Source organism: Lytechinus variegatus, chromosome 1 (genome assembly GCF_018143015.1).
Source record: "Lytechinus variegatus isolate NC3 chromosome 1, Lvar_3.0, whole genome shotgun sequence".
Classification (NCBI taxonomy): domain Eukaryota; kingdom Metazoa; phylum Echinodermata; class Echinoidea; order Temnopleuroida; family Toxopneustidae; genus Lytechinus; species Lytechinus variegatus.
Genome location: NC_054740.1, coordinates 57,746,352 through 57,767,171, shown reverse-complemented (window position 1 = coordinate 57,767,171; position 20,820 = coordinate 57,746,352). Strand labels below are relative to the sequence as shown.

General features: G+C 36.0%; 2 protein-coding genes across 4 annotated transcripts in view; both read left to right on the top strand.

The window, feature by feature from the left end:
- The window catches only part of LOC121418065 (splicing factor 1-like), a 28,347-nt gene extending 17,416 nt beyond the window's left edge, over positions 1-10,931 (top strand). For 2 of the 3 annotated variants that reach the window (XM_041611786.1, XM_041611773.1), the window contains 5 exons: positions 527-941; positions 1,544-1,657; positions 2,904-3,005; positions 6,341-6,418; positions 7,967-10,931. In XM_041611786.1, coding sequence (XP_041467720.1) covers positions 527-941; positions 1,544-1,657; positions 2,904-3,005; positions 6,341-6,418; positions 7,967-8,343 — 1,086 coding nt within the window. In that variant the 3' untranslated portion in view covers positions 8,344-10,931. The remainder of the gene's footprint in view (positions 1-526; positions 942-1,543; positions 1,658-2,903; positions 3,006-6,340; positions 6,419-7,966) is intronic. The other variant, XM_041611781.1, reaches the window with a different exon arrangement.
- A 3,105-nt stretch (positions 10,932-14,036) lies between these two features.
- LOC121431135 (aspartyl/asparaginyl beta-hydroxylase-like) overlaps positions 14,037-20,820 on the top strand; it is a 46,699-nt gene continuing 39,915 nt past the window's right edge. Inside the window, exon 1 of the mRNA XM_041628644.1 lies at positions 14,037-14,238. Within this exon, the coding sequence (XP_041484578.1) occupies positions 14,166-14,238 (73 nt within the window). The 5' untranslated portion in view covers positions 14,037-14,165. The remainder of the gene's footprint in view (positions 14,239-20,820) is intronic.

Sequence of the window (20,820 nt, the reverse complement as noted above, 5' to 3'; positions counted from 1 at the left end):
ATAAAGCACTTTATAATAGCTATGCTATGTGGGGCATTGTGGCCCGGTGGATTAGTCTCTGGACTTTGAAACAGAGGGTTGTGGGTTCAAATTCCAGCCATGGCGTAGTTTCCGTTAGCAAGAAATTTATCCACATTGGTGAGGTGAATGGGTACCTGGCAGGAATTTAATCCTTGAAATGCTGAGCGCTGGAAAGGCTGCTTGAGCTACAGCCGGGGTGATAATATCCAAGTCCTTTAGAAGCGCATAGAGACGTCATTCATAATGTGTTATGCGCCATACAAGAACTGACAATTGTTATTATGCTAAAGCTGGGATAATTGTGCAGTGCTAGGAGTGCCATTTTGGCTCAAATGCTTACAAATATTCTTTTATGATGAGTTGAAAAAGGCGTATTACATGATTTGGGTTGAGAAAATAAAATTTCCAGGTTATACCATCCAGATTTTGCATAATAACTAATGTATTGTAAAACAGTTAATTGAATCTAAACTAAGAGTAATGAATGTTATTTTTCTTCCATCAGATGGGTCAGAACCTGAACTTACCTTGGAACAACCGCAGTCAGAACAAGCCACCATCCCTGCTTAACTCTGGCCCTGCACAGCGGCCTCCTCTGGGCCAGGGCCCCCCTCCTCCTCCTCTCCCCCATCAAGGCCCTCCACCGCCCTCTAGCAGCGGACCTCCACCCCATCACAACCAGCCCCCGTTCATGGGTCCACCCCGACCCCCACTGATGAATAGACCCCCTCCAGTTGGACCTCCTGGTGGCATGCCTCCGAATATGATGCCTTCTCATATGGGCCAAGGACCCCCTGGACCCCCTCCTGGTGGATTCAACCCAATGATGCCCCCTCCACCTCGTGGAAGATCTCAGCTGCCCCCGTGGGCATTTCACGGTGGACCTCCATCTTCTGGTTCCCCTAATTCATCAGCACCAGGTGAGACACAACACTATTTTCATTTCCCACTTTAAGTAATACATATATGAATTATGTTTGATCACGTTGATATCAATTATATATCATTACTGAAGCATTGCCAGGTAATAAATACTTAAAGAGAGATGCAAGTGCTATCATTACCTTACTAGGTCAAAGGATTTGAAATAGATATATCTTTTGAGAATTTTGGCGAACCCCTCTTCTTGATTTCATTTTTGTTGTCGTGCCTGAACAAAGTTCGGTAGAGACCTGATGATCACTTTTCCTGCTGGTCTGCTAGTTTGTTACAAAATATTCAAGTTTTTGTTCACCTTTGTGTCATTTCTTTATTTCTGCATCAATTATGTTTATTCTTGGTACATCTGATCCTTGGGTAATATTACATGTGTTGTTGAAGATGGGGTCAAAGGTCATGTAGGAGTCAAATGATCATGTTGCATATTTCTTTGATTGCAAAATCAGGCAAGATCTGTGGTTCGTTAACCACCTTGTGAATTTATTGAATTGTTTATTTTTTAATATCTAATGAATATGAAGCTTAATTTCTTTGATCCAACATTAAATGAAGATTTTTGTTCTTTCAAAAATTTTCATTCTAGCTCCAGCGCCGGTTCCTCCCCCATCCCTTCTAGTTGCCCCACCCCCTCCCCCACCCAGCAGCGAGCCGCCTCCACAACCCCCCACTAGTGCTCCATGGCAGATTTCGTCATCAAGTAAGTCATTGAATATTTTCCTCTCTTTTTTTTTTGTAGCAAATCAGTGTGTCATTGGTCAAAATTTTATTTGATCACAATGCAAATTCAATGGTAGACTATGAAATTATTGGTGACAATGGCATTCCCATTATTAGTGTTCTTTTATTGATATAAAACACTATATAAGTGAACGTATTGTTGCGAAATGTAATATATTTATTTATTAGGTGATGAATTCTTATTGGCAATAGTGCTTTAATGAGTTAGTTTTACTTGTTGACTTTTATTATTTTATCTGTTAGTGTTTCTATATATGGACTGTTCAATAAGTAAAAGTACACATGTATAAGTATGACTACTCTTCTTATTCAAGAGTTAGAGATAAAGAAATTAAAAAAAATGTAGTAATCTTTTACATTTTTCCCAGATTTGAAGTCAATTATATTCTTATCAAATTCTAAACTCAAACATATCAACTTTGAAGATGAAACTGATTCTAAGGCCTTTCAATGTCACTTACTATCAGGGATATAAGGATAACTATATTGTGATTAGTAGCAAAGATGAAAATACAGCTCTTACTTGAAGGCTATCTTGTATGGGGGTTTGAGATGGTTTTTGAGTGCTGTAGGATCTAGTGGTGAGTGAAGGAATACGAATCTGAGTTTTGTCAATGTTAGAATTCTAAGAGCCTTTTATGCTGGAAAATATTAAGCCAGTCGATTATGTAGTGAATTTAATGTTTGAAGATGAAATTAATTCTGAGGCCTTTCAATGACACTATCAGGGGTATAAGAATAACTAAATTGTGATGAGTAGGAAAAATTAAAATAAAAGCTCTTACTTGAAGGTTATTTCGTATGGGGGTTTGAGATGGTTTATGAGTGCTGTAGGATCGAGTGGTGAGTGAAGGAATACAAATCTGAGTTTTGTCAATGTTAGAATTCTAAAAGGGTGTTGCAAGAAACTTGTGATCAATTTCAAGTCTATTTTTGGTCCCTAAATCACTCGATTGTTTTGCAGTTAATTGCAAATTTGATTGATTGCTAATCGCTCCTTGAAACAAGAAGTTTAATCTGATTTGCTATAACTAACGTTGATTGATCAATCGCAACAGAATATTTGCAATTGATTGCAAATATTTTCTTGCAACGCCCCCTAAGAGCCTTTTATGCTGGAAAATAATAAGGATTATGTAGTGAATTTCATGCTTGGATGGCCGCCTTACTTAGATCTGCTGCCTGCCTATATGCTTGGTTTACAGGCCAAGGGGTAGGGACGTCTCCCCCATCTCAGCCTCCATGGCAGTCCCAGGCCATCCTACAGCAGGCCCTAGCCCTCTCGCAGCCTCAGCAGGCAGCGACAGGTTAGCTCCATTGATCATTCATCTCTGATAAATACATGGATAGCTCATTGTTAATGCTGCTGCTGCTCAACGCCATTTTCAATCAATTCGCACATCTTGTAGCTCCCGATGCCTGTAGTTTTAAATTTTATCCATATTTTGCGAATCTCATGTTATGTAGTGACACAAATATTTTTTTTTTGTTAAATTGACTTAGAACGACAATACCATTGTTCACAGGTGGATCCAGGGGGAGGGGGCAAAGCTGGCCTGTACCCACCCCCCTTTGAGAAGCACAATTAAAATTTGTAATGTAAAAATGCCATTAAAACAAAAATGTGCCCAACCCCCCTTTTTAAAGTGAAGACCTTTTTTTTTGTCAAATTTTTCCTCTGGGAAAATGTGCCTCCCCCCTTCCTTTTGGAAAATCCTGGATCCGCCCATGCCATGGTTCACATAAAGCCCATTTTGGACACCCTATTTGCTGTGGTGAAAATGATGAATTTTCACCTATTTGAATTTAAGTTCTAAATGAGGTTTTTCAAATTGAAGCCCAGCCCAAACATACAATTTCCAATCTCTTTTGTATCAAGTTGTTTAATAGTGATTACGAGTTTTTCAATTAACTGATGCCTTTGTTTGGCTGGCAGCCTTCTTGCCATCAGAAAGTGCTCCTTTGAAGAAGATGAAGAGTTAACGTATGTTTGTGGCATTATTCATGCAGGCTGCACCATGTCTCAATGCCCTATCCATGTACATACCTGAGATTAGTGAGCAAATCTTGTGCATGCTGCCTCCCCGTCAGTTTCTTTTTGAAGATGCTTAAACACGAAAAATATTAGGGTGATATAAAATCGGGATATCCTTTGCTTAAAGTGGTTTTAGTGTCTTTGATTCCTTCTTTTTACCTGTAAATTGTTTTGGATGAAAATAAACTGGATTCCTAAAGAAACGGATCAAACTTTAAAAGAGCACTGTACAAATTCTACGAGTTCGGTCAAAACGAAGAATATTTTTACACATGCTAGCTTCAATGATCTTGACTAAGCACATGTCAATAATTGGTTCAATCACAGGTCTGTGTGAATAATTGGTTGGACTATAGCCCCTCACACCAATTGGTTTCAGAATCCAAAGTCACAAACTCGCAAAAAGACAGACCAATGAAAATGAGAGGGATTAAACAAACTTCCCAGTTTATTACACATGTCCTTCACAGGCATTTCTAAGTGAGTGGCTCAATCACATAGAATCTACAGAAAGTTATTTCAAATGACTGGAACAACAGCACCCACATACAGATCCAGAGGATGTCCCGGTAAGCGGGGGATAATCTGAACACAGTGTTATCTATGCGTGGTTGAGTGAGATACACACAGACACTTGCCATGTTCAGATTATCCCTGCTTACAGGGACATCCCCAGGGGGGTTCGTGTGTGGCTGTGTGATTATTCATTTTAACCGAGTGGAATTTGTGCAGTCCCCTTGTAAAGTTTGATCAGTTTCTTTTGGAACCCACTTTATGTATTTTTTTTTATTTAATGGCAGATGCTTGTGCAGTTTCTTTGTTATTTCTGATGCTGTTATGACTTTATTATTTTGTTGATACTATTTATGCTTTATTTTTTACCTTGATGTAATATGTATTCATCCATGTCTTTCTGTAGTCCAGTAGATGGTCTCATAAGGCATGTACAAGACCTGGAAAAGTACAATTTTTTTTTTTTTTTTTTTTACATTGGTTTTTACATTACTTAGAAATAAAAACTATTGTCATGAAATAATTCCTTATCACAGAAACCCTTAGGAAAATGGTATCATTTATGTTTTCAGTCTTTCTGGTTTGAGAGTAGTAGCATATATTGTATATTTGCTAATTAGATGATTATGCTAATTAGGCTAATTTAAAAAATTGCTCAAGGTTGCCAAGGTGGCAACCAAGCTGAATTTACATCAATACCCATCTAGAATACAAATCAACAACAACAAATTGTGCTTTTCTGAATATGAAAAAATATCTACTGGACTACTATCACTCCAATATTATTTTCTTGTTAAAAAAGTGATGTTTTTCTCTAATCCAGGCTTGATAAGTATGTCTGTTTTTTGTTTCTTTTGTCTTCCAAATTTTTATTTCTGACTATATTTTATGATTAATCTTCATTATTGATACTACAATGTATATGTATTAAGTATTTTCTTATTGACTACCCCTCTGTTTCTCTGTGATTTTAATTTTTGCTTAGAATATTTTCATTTAAGCTGTCTCATTTCAAAATCTATCAATTGATTAATGGGAACTTGTACCTTCTTGCCTTGAATGGATATTTTTCTGAAATGAGCACTAAAACTTGTAAATGCCAGAGCACTAGTAATGCAATGCAAAGCATGATATCAAAACAAAAACATTTTAAAGTCATGTCCTACATGTGATGTTTTGATCAAATGTGCACTTTCCTTTTGGCTAACTATAATGTTTGCCATATGTTGTGAAAGTGACTTTCTTGTACAAATAATCAACAGATGTGAGTGCATTATTGCCATGGGAAATACGTAAAGGTATTTAGATTACAATGAAAGCACAAGGCTTGCCAATTGCTCTCCCACAACATTGTAAATACCCAAAGTGCGTTCAAAGTCACTAATATCGCAAACACAGGTCTGTGCATTATTCATTTAATAAAATGGGTTAACACTATAACAGCATAATTATGTGGCAGAAAAAGTGGACAAGAATAAATGATTTTCATTTTTCAATAAACCCAAAGTCAATACAAGGCTGGCAATTTCTGTGATAATAATAGCCAATTTTTATATAGCGCTTTTCCCAGAATGGCTCAAAGCACTTTACAGCATATTATTACCTCGGTCATTGGATTCATTTCAATCCCGTACAAAAAGTGCACAATTTCCACTCCCTGGGTGATGACATCACTGCTAAAGCACAGCAAAAAGGTGAATTGCATGCTGTATGTGTGCTCCTCCTAAAGCATGGATGGAACAAACTGCATATTTTCTTTATTATTTTTTTTTGCTGCACAATTGTTGTACATGTTGGTACAAAAATAAAGGGTTCACACTGGTAGTTCACACATGACCCAATTGGAGCACATTGATTAGCCTTAATCTTTAATCAGGCAGAGATATCCTGGCAATCTGTATGTCTTTTAAACTCTGTATATTCTTCTTTCAATGATTTAAATGTTTTACCTAGAAAAAAAATTGGAGAGTAGATTTAAATTTTACATGTGTTAAAATCAAGATTCCCCAGATCAAATGATTCTTTGTTATTCTTAGGATTGTATCTACATCTAGCATAATTAAACCGATTAATTGTGTTCAATTTTCACTTCAGCTACTGCTACAACAACTGAGACTACTACATCCACAACCAAGCCATCTCCTCCAGTACCATGGCAACAGCTTGCTGCAGGTAAGACTCACATTACAATTCAAACATTCAATCCTTCTATCTGCTCATTGTTCAAGACCACTGTGCTTTTGTTTTTGTTTATATTGAATATATATATTGCATATATATAGAAATCAGACCCAGTGCACAAAGTTTTGCTGTTTTCTGTCTTGAATTCATTAAGAGAAAATAATTTCTTAAATTGGGGGCAATAGCATGAAATATGGCTAATTGTTTCTTCCTTCATTGATAGGAATATCGTCAGTGGGTTGTTTTAATCTTTGTATTATTTGAGAGAAAGCTCAATGGTAGAGTTATGACACAAGTTGCAACATTTCTTGAATAGAAAGAGATCTATACAAGAATTGTGTAAAGTGGGGTACAAATGCAATATTTTTTTGCTGGAAATGATACATGTAGTTGTAGGAATACTAATTCAAAATCAGGTTGATGTTTCTTTGGCTCCCTTGAGCATTTTTTTTTAATTAACGCTTTAAGCCACCCCACTTTTTAGGCTAATAATCGTAGAGAAATGATATTATGTTACCCATCCACTTTAAGAAAATGCAACTGAAAGCTTTTCAACAGTATTTTGGTACTACTTGACCTCCGGAATTCCATACTGAAAGTCTACCAAGATTCACACCCTGGGATAGTGGTTATTTTCAAGGTGGGGTCCAAGATGGCAGCCATAAGCTGAGAATAGACACAACTCACTCATCCACACTTCACATCCTATTTTGGTGCATATTCCATGGCCTAGGGGGTGAAAAGATCTATGGATACAAGTTAGAGTGCTTTATGCACTTAAGGATACCTGGAAATCCAAGACGGCATCAAAAGCGGCGGCCATAGTCTAAAAATCCACACATTATCTATTATTTTTTGTGTTTTTGATTCAGTTTCTATTAAATGGTTTTAAGGGTCAAGTACATGAACATGATTTCGAGGTGATAAATATTTCAAGTGCTCTTTTAAAATTCCTTTCTGATTTTGTTATATGCTTTTGTTTCGATACCAAACATGACATGTTGTTCTTTATTTATTGTTTTTCAGTTTAATAGTGGGCATGATCGATATTATAGTTAATCACCTCATATGGCCTTGAATTTGACCCTTTGTGACCGAAAGTTCTTACAGTTATTTTCAGAATGTTCATAGTTACCTTTTACATAAAATTGGCTTTGGTTTGATGCTAAATCAATGTATGATATGTATACACATGAATTGCATTTCCCTATGTAATTATCAGCCTGAAAGTGGGCATAGATTAAAGTATTAATAAAAAAAATGCTCATGGGTGCCAAAGTGGCATGAACCTGATTTCAAATCAGTATCCCCTCAACTATAAATTACAGCACCTCATTTTATGCTTATGCTGAAATGATGGTGAGTTCTACTGGTCTGTTTTTGAGGTAATATGAATTTTCTACCAATGCAAGAATTCAAAAATGCTACCTTTTTACGCTGATGCTAATTGAGTACTCAATATGCATTTTAACCTTTTGATTTTGATTTTGATTTAACCCTTTTAATATGTGTATCATTTTTCTTCTTTTTTTTTTTTAGCTGCAGCTGCAGCCAATGCTCCTCCAGTCAGTTCAGCTAGCAGCTCATCACCAGCCCTGCCACCCTGGCTACAAGCCTATACAGCAGCTGCTGCAGCAGCGGCAGCTGCAGCTGGCGGAGGAGGAGTCTCTACAAGTACGGCAGGCCAACCTACACCTCCACAGTGGGCGCAAGCAATGCCTCCACCACCACCCCAACCGGTCCCCCCTCCCTCTTTGCCAGGAATGCCCCCTATGGGGGTGCCACCTCCCCACATGCAGCCCCCGATGCCCCCCTTGCCATTCCAGCAAGGTGGTATGTCTGATGTTGCACCACCCCCTGCAGTACCCCCTCCTCACCTGAATGCCCCTCCCCCACCCCCGCCTCCTTCAAGTTGAGCATCTGAGCATTACTCCATTTAATACTAAGGTGGTCTGCTTTATCATCCAAGAGGTCATTTGAAGATTGAAATACTCAACCATTTTCCTTACATGCAGCGTCCATCTATCATGTACATCATTCTCTAGTGTCCTTGAAAAGCTTAGTTTGGTTGTGACTTTTTGATATAAATCTTGTTTTCTCTGTAGAATTATTTTTTATATTTGATTTATAAAAAATTACCTGTGTTTGTTATTTTTTCCTTATGGATATTGCTGTCATGGGTTGTGGACTGTATCAACATACATACATCCTTATGCACATACACCCTTAAACACTCACACACATGCATACATATTTTTGGATATCTATATAGCTTTTACAAATACATTGTACCTTCAAACAAATGTAAAATCATTGATTTGATTCAGTTTTGCATATAATTAAATTTAGAAAAAAATTAATTGATTAGTATCTGAGAGAATACCAAATTGACAAATCAGAGTGTTAGAATACTGAATATATTTGCCTTTCAACTCTATTTGTGTACTGCCATCCTTTTAGTGATGACTTCATCAAAGGTAGATAATATAATGGTTTTTATTTAGAATTAAAGGTAAAGACAGTAGTTGCAGCAAACAATTACCATTTCATGAGAAATTGTTTTTTTAAATCAAGGTTAATGGCCAAAATATTAGCATACATCTAGATCTGGTCCATTTTTTCCTTATCGATGCAAACTTATTTTTTTTTAAATCATGAAATCTTAGCTCAAAATCGATAATTCTGATGATCACTAACACAGAAAACATCTGTAGGACAGTGTTTTAAGTATTGCTTCGAAAAATACCCGACATTTGATGGAATTCTATGCTTATTTTGCTCATTTCTCAGCAATTATGCATTTTGTTTCAGAGCTATTTGGCACATATTTTTTTACATACAAACACTTTGGTGGTAATTTCATTGGATTCTGTTCAAACTTATTTTGAGAACATTAACATAACTGGTATTTATCTTTAACCCCCCCCCCTTTCAGGGGGAGGTTGGTAAAATAATTTGATGCATGGAACAGAGAGGATATGATATGAGCACTCATCACATCACATTCCATCATAATTTTTTTTCTATGTTTTGTGCAGTTTTAATTGGGAATTCAATATCAGGATCTCATTCATAAATAGTGCTATGAATGACAACTGTAGTGAAATCCTTGTATGTTTTTTATCGGGCAGAAAGCACTATACTTTTTTTATATTTGGTATGATAAGAACATATACATTATTTTTTTTATTTTGCTTTGTTATTGATCATGGCTAGATGATGCATTTCTTTATATTTTAGCACTGAATACCTCACTTCAAGATTTTATTTAAAAGAGATAACAAAATAAAATAACAGAATAAAAGGACATTTCATATGGTAATAGATTTGTTACCCTTGAATTTACAAGAGCAGATATATCAGGTCATTTTCATATATCTTTATCTTTCATTTGCTGAACATATGCTTTTTGTGATTTATAATTTTTCTCATTTCTACCACATGTCAGGGACATAATTGAAATCTATCTGAACTAGTTCAGAGGGGAATGACTCCTCCTTTTCCTGCATTGATCAGATTGTGGGTAATGTGAAATACACATTAATTGTAAGATGTGTGATAGCGACATGTATGCAAAACAAGGTAACAACGAGCCCCTTCTTGTTATCCAGTATTCTGCTTAGTTTTTATTCATGAAAATTTAGTGTTCAAGGGATCACCCGCCTAGAAATCATTATCATCGGAACAAGTGGATACTTAGTAGTCCAAAGGGATGAAAGTTTCATCAAAGTTGGAGATAACCTAGAAGAGTAATGGAATTTCAATTTTTTTTTCATCAGTGTGAAACCATTTAATGCATAATTATGCTAATGAAGGAGCTTGTGCTGTCATAGTCCAACATTTTTCCTTTTTGCTTTATTACAAATTATTATAAAGATGAATATATGTTTTAATTTGCAGAGGTGAGAATGGAGATGATGAATCTCCTTTGTATCAGATTTAATAAGATGATTATATTTACTCTTTTCAAGAGAACTAAAGCATGCTTTAAAAAAGAAAAGAAAAAAGTGGGCATGTGACTTCATAGTTTTGGATACAACCTCATTTACTGTTTTTAGCCACTTTGCATCCATAAAAATATTTTCATGTGATTGTGGAGAAATTTAAACCGTTTTGCTTATTTTAATAATAAATACTTTTTTATTCAGTCAGTGTGATTTCAATGCGACACTCATGTATATGACTACTGCAAGGTTTACTGATCATACATCGTCATCTTTGAGTAGAAGAAATAACCAGTTGTCTCACGATGTATCAAACGTAGTTGGAAAGCGACATTTCGTCTGCAAGCTGCTAGATTGCTCATTGCCTGACGAAGTCTAGCAGCTTGCAGACGAGACGTCGCTCTCCTACGTTTGATACATCGTGAGAAAACTGGTTATTTCTTATACTCAATCCTTCACCATGATGAACCACCTCTCCCACATCATCTTCATCTTTATAATGCATAATTCAATTGGAAGATTACAGGTCTTAGTTTCATGAAGCTTGTTTTGAATGGCGAGTCACTGGCTACTGTTATAAAACTACTGAAATGAAGCATGTTATTAACTGACAGCTGATCTATCACAAAATTTTGGCATTTATTTTTCACAACAGGTCCTATGAAATCGGACCATAATTTATATCAAAACAAAAAGATAGCCGTTGTGTATACAGATGTTTGTCATTAATTAAAGGGGAATGAAACCTTTGAACAAATAGGCTTGTGTAGAAACAGAAAAATCAAAGAATAAGAATAAAGAAAGTTTGAGAAAAATCAGACAAATAATGAGAAAGTTATGAGCATTTGAATATTGCAATCACTAATGCTATGGAGATCCTCCCATTGGCAATGCGACAAGGATGTGTGATGTCACTGATGAACAACTTTCCCTTTGGTGGACTATAAAATACCCTCAAAATGTCTCTTTTTGCTTTTTCTTATGATGATACAAACTCTTTATCCATGATGTATTCTTAAAAAATATGTATTACATGCCCTCATGTAGAAAGAACACATGATCTATAGATAGATGTGATAAAAGAGGCAATTCAAGTGAAATATATACTAAAGTAATGGGGAGAGTTGTTCACAAGTGACATCACACATCTTTGTCGCATTGCCAATTTGCTATCTCCATAGCATTAGTGATCGCAATATTCAAATGCTCATAACTTTCTCATTATTTGTCCGATTTTTCTCAAACTTTTGTTGATCTGTTTCTTTGATTTTTCTGTTTTCACACAAGCTATCTTGTTCCAATGGTTTCATTCTCCTTTTAAAAACTAGACGAGCAACTTGTTTGTCTTAGGTAGATTGTGGGTGGGAAATCCCATTTTGTAGAAAGCTCTGTAATTTCATTGTACTCCTATTGTAAATGCCCATGTGGAAAAGATGTCAAATTAATTAATAAATGTCAATTTTCTGTAAAAATATTGGCTGTTGTATTTTTTTGAGTATATTAAACATTAAATTGTTGATAGCGCATGAGACAGAGACGCATGAGTAGCCGTGTCATTTTAAACACATGTTCATGTGCTTGTTGACATTCCATCAAGTGTGATGAGATTGATGTGTTGAATATTTAGGCCTAATCCTAAAAACAATCATGTACTTGTTCCCAATCTTGCATGCCATGAGAGCTTTGCCCCTCTTGGTGCAAAAATATTATTGAGAATAGCGCCATCTATCTGGATACTGTGTTATTCATCCAGGGGCATTATGTTATAACCCTGGCTTTAGCTTGAGCTCTTAGTGCCTTGTATGTGTCAATGATCACTCAACCCCCAAGTCGTATTGCAGGAGTGTGTGTTTTTCTGAAATGGTGGATCCAGATGGGGGCGCAAGGGGCACCCTTCTATATCTTGAGATTGGTCTAATGTGCCCCCTCGATTTCTGAATCCTCAGGATTGTCACTGGTTTGGAAGTGCGACATTTAGAGAAGAGAGCTAACCTGTGCAAGTTTTTGAAGGGGGGGACCAAATTGATTAAAATAGAATATGTCTGTGTAGGTAGAATATGTCTGTGTTTGCCTCTACAAAAATCTAACAAGATAAAGAACAGTTATTGACCCCCCCCCCATGGTGTGAACCTCTAGTTTTGATCTACCTTCAAGAGAGAGCGAAAGGGATGAGGAAAAGGGGGTTTGGGGCTGTGACTTGGATAGGAGAAAGAGATGGAGATATGAAGAGTGATGAGGAAAAAAGTAAAAACAGAAGTAAAGGCAAAGACATGAGGAGAAGAATGGTAGGTGTTGGAGTGCATATGGTATTAGACATTGTGCAAATGAGAGAGGGATGATTTTGACAGGTTTTCTTTTAAAAATGTTAATAAATCATTATTTTAGAGATTTCTGGGACTAAGGGTAATGGAATTATCCTCATGTGCTGTTCTTGTGCCCCCTTCCTCAATCCCTCTATAACTTTCACATATGTTTTGTACACAACTTGCCAATTATGTGAATGCCTACAGTGCCTAATGCTGTTGGCTGCCTGTCACCATGTATGAAAATGAGCATTCCAATAAAACATTGAAGTGCCTTTCCCTCGAGGATGAGGGAGAAAGAGAGATGTGAAGGCCTGGGGTAGGCCTTAGTATCAAGTAGATGGAAAAAAAGGAGGGAAATATCGATACACGTGTTGGATCAACGAACAGTAATAGGGACAAAGAAGACATTAATTTGATCAATGAAAGTCCTACAAGCATCGTTTGATTAAAGTAATACATAAAAAAATAAAAGGGTTATGATATCAAATCGGGCCTACCTCCCCCCCCAAAAAAAATACAGTGGCACCCCAGGATTTTTTTTTTCGGAGGGGGGGGGGAGGGGGGCTTATTGGCAAGTGAATGGCATAATGAAATGTTAGGGGGCAAGGGCAGACAAGAATGGCAAGTTTTGAAGGGGTTTTGAAGAGTGAAAGATGGTATTCATAGCTTGAATATGGATGCTTCTGACAGCATGTACCTCCCATTTTTTAAAATCTTTTTTAACCCAGCTAGTATATATAGAACAAGTAAATAGATTTAATAATCTTGGGAAATGTGCAATGGAGAGACACATTACTTTTAATACTCTGTGTCTTAAAATACTAAATTGCCCTGGTGAATTGATATATTGCTGTATGCATGCACATGAGTGCACGCATGCCCCCAAAAACGTGTTTAAAGGGGTGGGGTTTTTTCAGTTTTGGACGCGGGCCTTGTGCACTCCTTAAGGGTATCAAACTGAAAACGCCACAAATTTTTAATAAAAATGGTGGTCAAACTGGTGCAATGGTCAATCGCGGAGTCAAAGGTACTTTATTTTCTCCCGAAACTAATTGCAAGCTTCAGCTGGTGACATCTTGCATTCGGGGGAAATGTGTAAATATGTCTGAAAAACTTGTTTAGGGGGTTATTTTATTTTGCACACAGAGAAAACTCTTTGAGGGGTTGTTTGGAAATAATTTGGTCACGCATGTGTACAGCAATACATTTGACTGCTTACCCCCCGACCATCCACTGCATATGCAGAGTTCGCTCGTCATTATTGGTCTGCTAGCTCAGCGAGCGAGCGCCGTGTCCTAGTTGATGCTAGCTCGATAGCTCGCGCTGTACGGTAACGGTATAGCTAGCCCGCCAGAGCTCGAGCAGCGCAGGCCATCGTTACACCATACAACTATTACAGACCAATCCACCTGTGTTTCACCTTAGACTGGATACTAAAAACACCAATGAATTTTTTTGCCCGATAGTGACAATAATTTGAAGTGAAACATGGCGAAAAATCAGGAGGCGAGAAAGCGGAAACATAACTCAAGAAATGGGAGCAGTGGTCGAGGAAATGGAGGTGAGATTCTTTCAAACATTCCCCATCTTGTTGTCTTGATCAGTTAAATGACTACTGTTCGGTGGTATTCCGTTGGTGATGATGGTGGTGGTGGTGGCCGTGGCCGTGGGGGGCCGTGAGGTAAACCCAGTTGCTGTGTGAGTCCGGACAGGTTGTGTGTCAATCAATTTATGACAGCCATTTGGAAAAATAAGCGAAGAACCACCAATTTCTAGTACAGAATGTTAGACAATATTACAGAGAACAAAATACTTGATGATTAGAAACAAGTATTGTCCGGAGTGTCGCATTAAATTATGTTTAACTTTTAACGTTAGAGGCCTAGGGCTCCAGCCATGATTTAGAAAAAATGTTGAGAGCCATTTGTCATTTTACCAGAGCCATATAATATCAGTTTTCTAGAGTCATTTATTTTCTTGATAAGCACACATGGTTTTGCATCACACTTTGTTCTGCTTGTTTATAAATCAATTAAATTCATAAATTATCATTGTTTATTCATTTGCTATTCACTTTTTCTTCATTGTTTTATTTTTTCTTTTAATTTTTACTTTAATTTCATTTTACTTTAATTTAATTTAATTTTATTTTTTGCTTAAAGAAATCAAGCAATTTTGTAAAAGGCTGTCTCATCTGCTTTTAATGACATACACGTAGTATCAGGGCCAGGTGACCAGATTTCAAAAAATGAAATACGACACAATTAACGAAGCACGCTGCATGAGTGGATCGAATAAGCTGGATCGACTGAGCCAGGTCTTAATAAAAAAACAGATCAACATAGAAGGCTACACAATGTCAGACTTCACTGTAAAAAATATTGGGTGAAATTTTAACCAGTACAAGGGTAATTACGTGTCCAACCAATTGTGGACAGTATTTACCCAATGCGGGAAGCGTATTGTTCAGTATTAAAGGTTAAAAAATAAGCAGCAATTGCTTTAGAAAGGGCATGATTTTAATCACACTGGACAATTAAATTAAATTTAATTAAATTTTCCCCAATGTTTTTTAGAGTGTTGTAAGAAATACATGTATCAAGAAAAGGAATGGAGGGTGCACAAGCGAATGAGGGAGAGAAAGAAAAGAAAGAAAAATGAAGGGGAAAATGAGTTTAAGAAAATGAAGCAAAAAAGAAAAAAAATAAAGAAACTTAGAATGAAAGATGGATGAAAGAAAGAATAAAAGAAAAAAAAGGTTTCTGTCATTCTTGAAAGGAATAAAGAAAGGATGGGGAGATTAAAAGAAAGATGAAAACAGGAAAGAAGGAAGAAATAATAAGGGAAAATAATTAGAAGGAAAAAAGTAAAAGAATGAAAGAAGGGATGAAAGACATGGAGGAGAGAATGAAAAAGAAATAATAATGGAAGGAGAGAGAAGGAAAAGAAAAAAGAGATGGAAGGGAGAAGAAAGTAAAGAAAATTTAGGAAAGAAAGAATGAAGAAAAAAAAATAGGAAATTAAAAAAGAAGGAAAGTAAGAGAAAGGAGGAAATAAAGAAAAATGAATAGAAAGGATCAGGAAAGAAAGCTAGGAAAGATTGAAAAAAAGATAGATTTATAGGTCAAGTCCACCTCAGAAAAATGTTGATTTGAATCAATAGAGAAAAATCAGACAATCACAATGCTGATAATTTCATCAAAATCGGATGTAAAATAAGAAAGTTATGGCATTTCAAGGTTTCACTTATTTCTAACAAAATAGATAATATATGAACGAGCCAGTCACATCCAATTGAGAGAGTCGATGTCACTCAACACTCACTATTTCTTTGGTTTTTTATTGTTATTAGACACTGTTTTCATTATACATGTACTTTCCAAAACTGGTTTACTGGAAACCGGTTTAGGAAACCAGTTTAGAAGATTGCTTTGCTAGCATTCCCATTGATCACCTGAAAGTGGTTTACAAAACCACTTCACATGAAGCGGTTTTGTTGCTATGGGAACAATCAGTTGGGTGAAATATTTTGCGCAAAATTCGAAACCGCAGTCGGCGCAGTGTAGGCATTGCACATACAGTGTGTGGAGTAGCGCGCTTGAAATGTGTGAAGATCACTTCCGAAGAACGGTTGTGTCCTCACACTAAAACAAGTTTAACGAGGCAAAGCAATCTTCAAAACTACATCGCGAGGTGGTTTCTGAACTGATTTGGAAGATTGAAAGATTGCTTCAACCGTTCTCATTACACGTTAAACTAGGTGTAGTTTCCAGTAAACTAGCTGTAGGAAGGTAGCGAGAACGGTTTCTTACTTGAATAATTTTTAGGCAGCCATGTGTCATGAGGTCACCCACCAATAAGGGTGGTGCTGTTATTTTGATTAATTTGTCAAGTTATTCCTAAATAGTTCAAAACCAAAGGAGCTATGCCTAGGGGGATTATACAAATTATGATAAAGAATATGAGATTACTTATATTTTCTATTCAACACAATATATAACTAGGGCCTTCCACCTAATGCTATTTTTTAATGAATATTTGGGTTCAATGAGTGATTTCCTTTGAGAAAATACTTTTATTAGGGTGTATAACAGAAGTGATAGAGACTTTTGAAGTTAAAAAGGCAAACAAAAGCAAATATCACCATGTAACTTCATTGATTATTGAAACTAAATACAAACGAGAAATATCTTGGTAAACTTTTGGCCTACGTTAAGCTTTATTTTCTTTAAAGTAGTTAGAGTTTGGAAATGCCCCAAAATAGAGTAATCCTAAATGTGTTTGGTGAAATATATGATACTGTGTATGATTAATAAGTTGGATGAATACCATAATTTAAAATAGAGATGAAATAAAATGGTGTTGTAAGGATGCATGATTAATAGCATAAAACTGATGTTTTGGCTCAGTTGGTAGAGCACCCCTCTCACATCCGGGAATTGAGAGTTTAACTTTAAACCCTGGTTGCATCCCGTCAAAAAAAATTGGAGTTGCTGTTACCCTGTCTAGCATTCAACATTTAAAGGATAGAGCTACGTTGATCTGGGGCAGAACAGTGGCTGCCAGGCCCATGATCAATTGGGCAATGAGAATTTTCAGAGTATTTCTATTTCAAGTTTGTATTTTGAACATTAAAATATGGGTTTTCATTTTCCATATGAGGTTCCTTGTACATGGAATAGGGAAAAGTCTTTTTCTTTTCATATCCTGGTTTAATTGATCATGCTAACTGAAGAAGAAAAAATTTGTTGACTATCCATGGTCAACAGTGCACCAGAATCCTGAAGTGTAGTCAACTATATTTCTTTGTTGTCGGTGTCTAAATACAATATTTACTCTCGGCAGATCATCAGATTGACTGTGCCAGACATAGTTGTTTGAAACTAAACTTCTAATATTATGGTTATTGACACAAACTTCCCTTTTTTAACTGAAATTCATATTACAGTTGAGACACTCATAGAAATAACAGAAATCTCTTTTGCGTTAGACCGTCTCTAATATTTGAAGTGTCATGCATGGTTAGTTGTATTGTTGTAATTTGAACCTCACTGGCTTGTAACCTACCTGTCATATGAACTCCTCAGAGATAAAGAGCTGAAAGACCGCAGGTATCACAGGCCCAATTCATTTCCCATAGACTTGTGTGTTAAAGTGGCACTTAAAAAATCATTTAAAATAAGGAGGAAATTCAAGGGTTGAATGTTTACTCCCTGTGGACAGGATATATGTCTGACATTCCATTTATATCTGACTAGAAAACGGTACCTCGACCGACTCATTTAAAAAGTAAATTGGCATTTATATGAAGAATACACTTGACACAATCAATTTTCCTCACTTGAGAGAGTAAAATGGCCCTAATTCTTCGGCAAGTAAAACAGGTGGTTCCAAAGTGGTGATATATCTTTCCAATTTGGAAAAAGGAAGTTAAGTATGTACCCTCCCTAGAATCAGTGTTATATTGTCAATCATATTCATTCATTTTTGTCAATCAGCAATATCAAATTTATAAATTGAGAATGGGATGGCTCAAATGAATATCTTTTGCCTGCCAGTTGTAATTAGGCCTGTGTTACCACCAGTTTCCTGTGAAAGAGATACAATGCAGATTTAAAGAATTTTATGGAAAAAATTATGCAATTTACAAAAAAAGAGGGTAAAGAAAAATACAGTGACAATCATGAAAATCTAAGCAAAGTCCAATAAAACAATCTGCCAAACCTGTACGCAATGTGATCACAAAGGTTGAAATTTTTGCAGTGCTTGTAAATAATGAAAAAGTAGGTTTTTCTGAAGTTTCCACTATTGTTTGCCTGATTATGTATCGTCGCTGGTCTTTCGAACTGTTGTATCACACATACGACAGTGCAAACCCATTTCAGAAAAAATCAACTTCAAAGTTTACTATAATTTTAACATGTTGGTCCCCAGTCTTACAACATTTTCATTGCGCTAGAAAAAACACATGGATGGAAAGACCGAGATACATGTAATTGCTTGAAATTGGTATCTTTTACACAAACTAAGAATCAGAGTAAATATTGCAAAAAGAGATACATACGTACATGCTTGTAATTTCGGTTTGAGCGATCTTGATTTTCCCTGTAAAAAAATGTTGTAGGGGATACAGCAACCCTGACCATGATTCCAATGTGCATGATCAAACTAAACATTGTATCCCTCTTTCATGCGCAAAGTCAATGGAGTGCCGATATGACAATTTGCCAACCAAGCATCTGCATATTAAAGGGGAAGTCACCCTGATAAAAAGCTTATTTGCAAAAATAGCAGGAAAACTAATAAAAAATATTGTCAAAGGTTTGAAAGAAAACAAAGACAAAAAAAAGAATGTTAATTATTTCATATGTGATGTAATTATGCAAGCAGCTTTCCTACATACAGTATGGTATGGTAAAATATCAATGAAATGTCATTTTCTCAGATAATTGAAAAAGGTTTTTACTGTAGTCCTACCTTCAGTATATCAACAGACAAATCATTTCACTCCCGTTTCTAAAAACAAAAGAAACAAAACCAGTACAAACTATTAGAAAAAATTGAAATTTATATATTTTATATTACATAACATGGGGTTAGCTGCTCGTTTATGACATCATAAATCCTAAACTTGAAATTCTAATAACTTTCTTGATCTTAAATGGATTTTCTTCAAACCTTTTTTCTGCCATTTTTACAAAAAAAAATTCTTCAGGGTGAAGTTCCTCTTTAATATTGTGCATGCAGTTGTTGTTTGCTTTGCAACAGTATATGTTTCCAATGAGAATTGCGCATTTTATCAAAAATTTGTGTGGCATCAACTTGAAAATCCCCACATATCTCAGAAACTAAAATAAATTGCTGCCTAGAATTTTAATTATGTATAGAATGAGATTTGTTTTCATTTTCTGCACAAATCTCAAATTTTTTTTAAACCAAATGTTTGCTTATCCGACAGTTCTGATGAATACTGACGGTACGTTTTGTATCACTGGCGAGCATGGAATTGGATGTTTAAACATTGAATAACACAGAATTTGCATTTTTGAAAATGAGAAAACTGGATAGTTAAAAGCTATACAGTACACATTATTATAAATATCCACTGAAGTGATTTGTAAATTTTACTTCCCCTTTTTAGTCGATGACCCTCTCAACTGAATAAGCAGACTATTGTATCTATCTTATCAAAGCGATTAACTGTAAAGTACCACAATGGAGCTCGTAATATCCTGGAAATTATTAAATGGTGGGTTGGGTGCTGAGCATTTTTTTGGGGGGGGTTGGAGGGGATGGATTAATCATTAATCATAATAATTGATGCATGCACTCAACATAAAAACAACATGTGTACAATGTGTAAAAAGGAGAATTATACACAATTAAAGATAAATTCCAGTATTGGTAACGATCTCAAAATGACTTTTTAAAGAATCTAACATAATGACCACCCAAGTGTCTGTTTGTATGAATAAAAAATATGTGCCAAAGGATTCTGGAAGAAATTGTGTAATTGCTGAGAAATAAGCAAAATAAGTGCGGATTCGGTCACTTCCGTCGGGTCTTTATTCCAGCAATAATAATACACTGTCCCATGTGTGCCTATCTGTGTTGGTGATCTTCAAAGTGAACGTTTTCAGTGTAGATTTCAAGATTTCACAAAGTTCAGTTTATGTAACTGTACCAGATCTAGATCCTCGATGATATTCTGACAATTAAGCCTGGTTTTACAGACTTTCTCATGAAATCAGTGTTTACTGCAACTACTGGCATTTCTCTTTAAAGTATTAAAGAAGAAACGATTACGCTACATAAAAATAGTTTCATGGAAACGAAAAAAATACATACTCCCTTTTCTGTATGATTTTTTTCTTTGTTGCTCTGTTCTTTCAGTCATTTAGTGTGTATGGCAGAGGGAACCCCTGTTGATTGTTGAATCTGATATGATTTTTTTTTAAAAGAGGAAAGTGCAAAGTAGGAAATCTTCACCTCAAGGGCTTTGCTGTTTGCATATTGGCAAAGTTGTGCTTAGTCATGTACTGAAAGACCCCTGTTACATCTGAAAGTTTCCTACCCGAGACCCGACGGAGTCCACTTGCAACCTTGACTGAATTATTAGTGGATTAGCTTCGCGAACGGACCG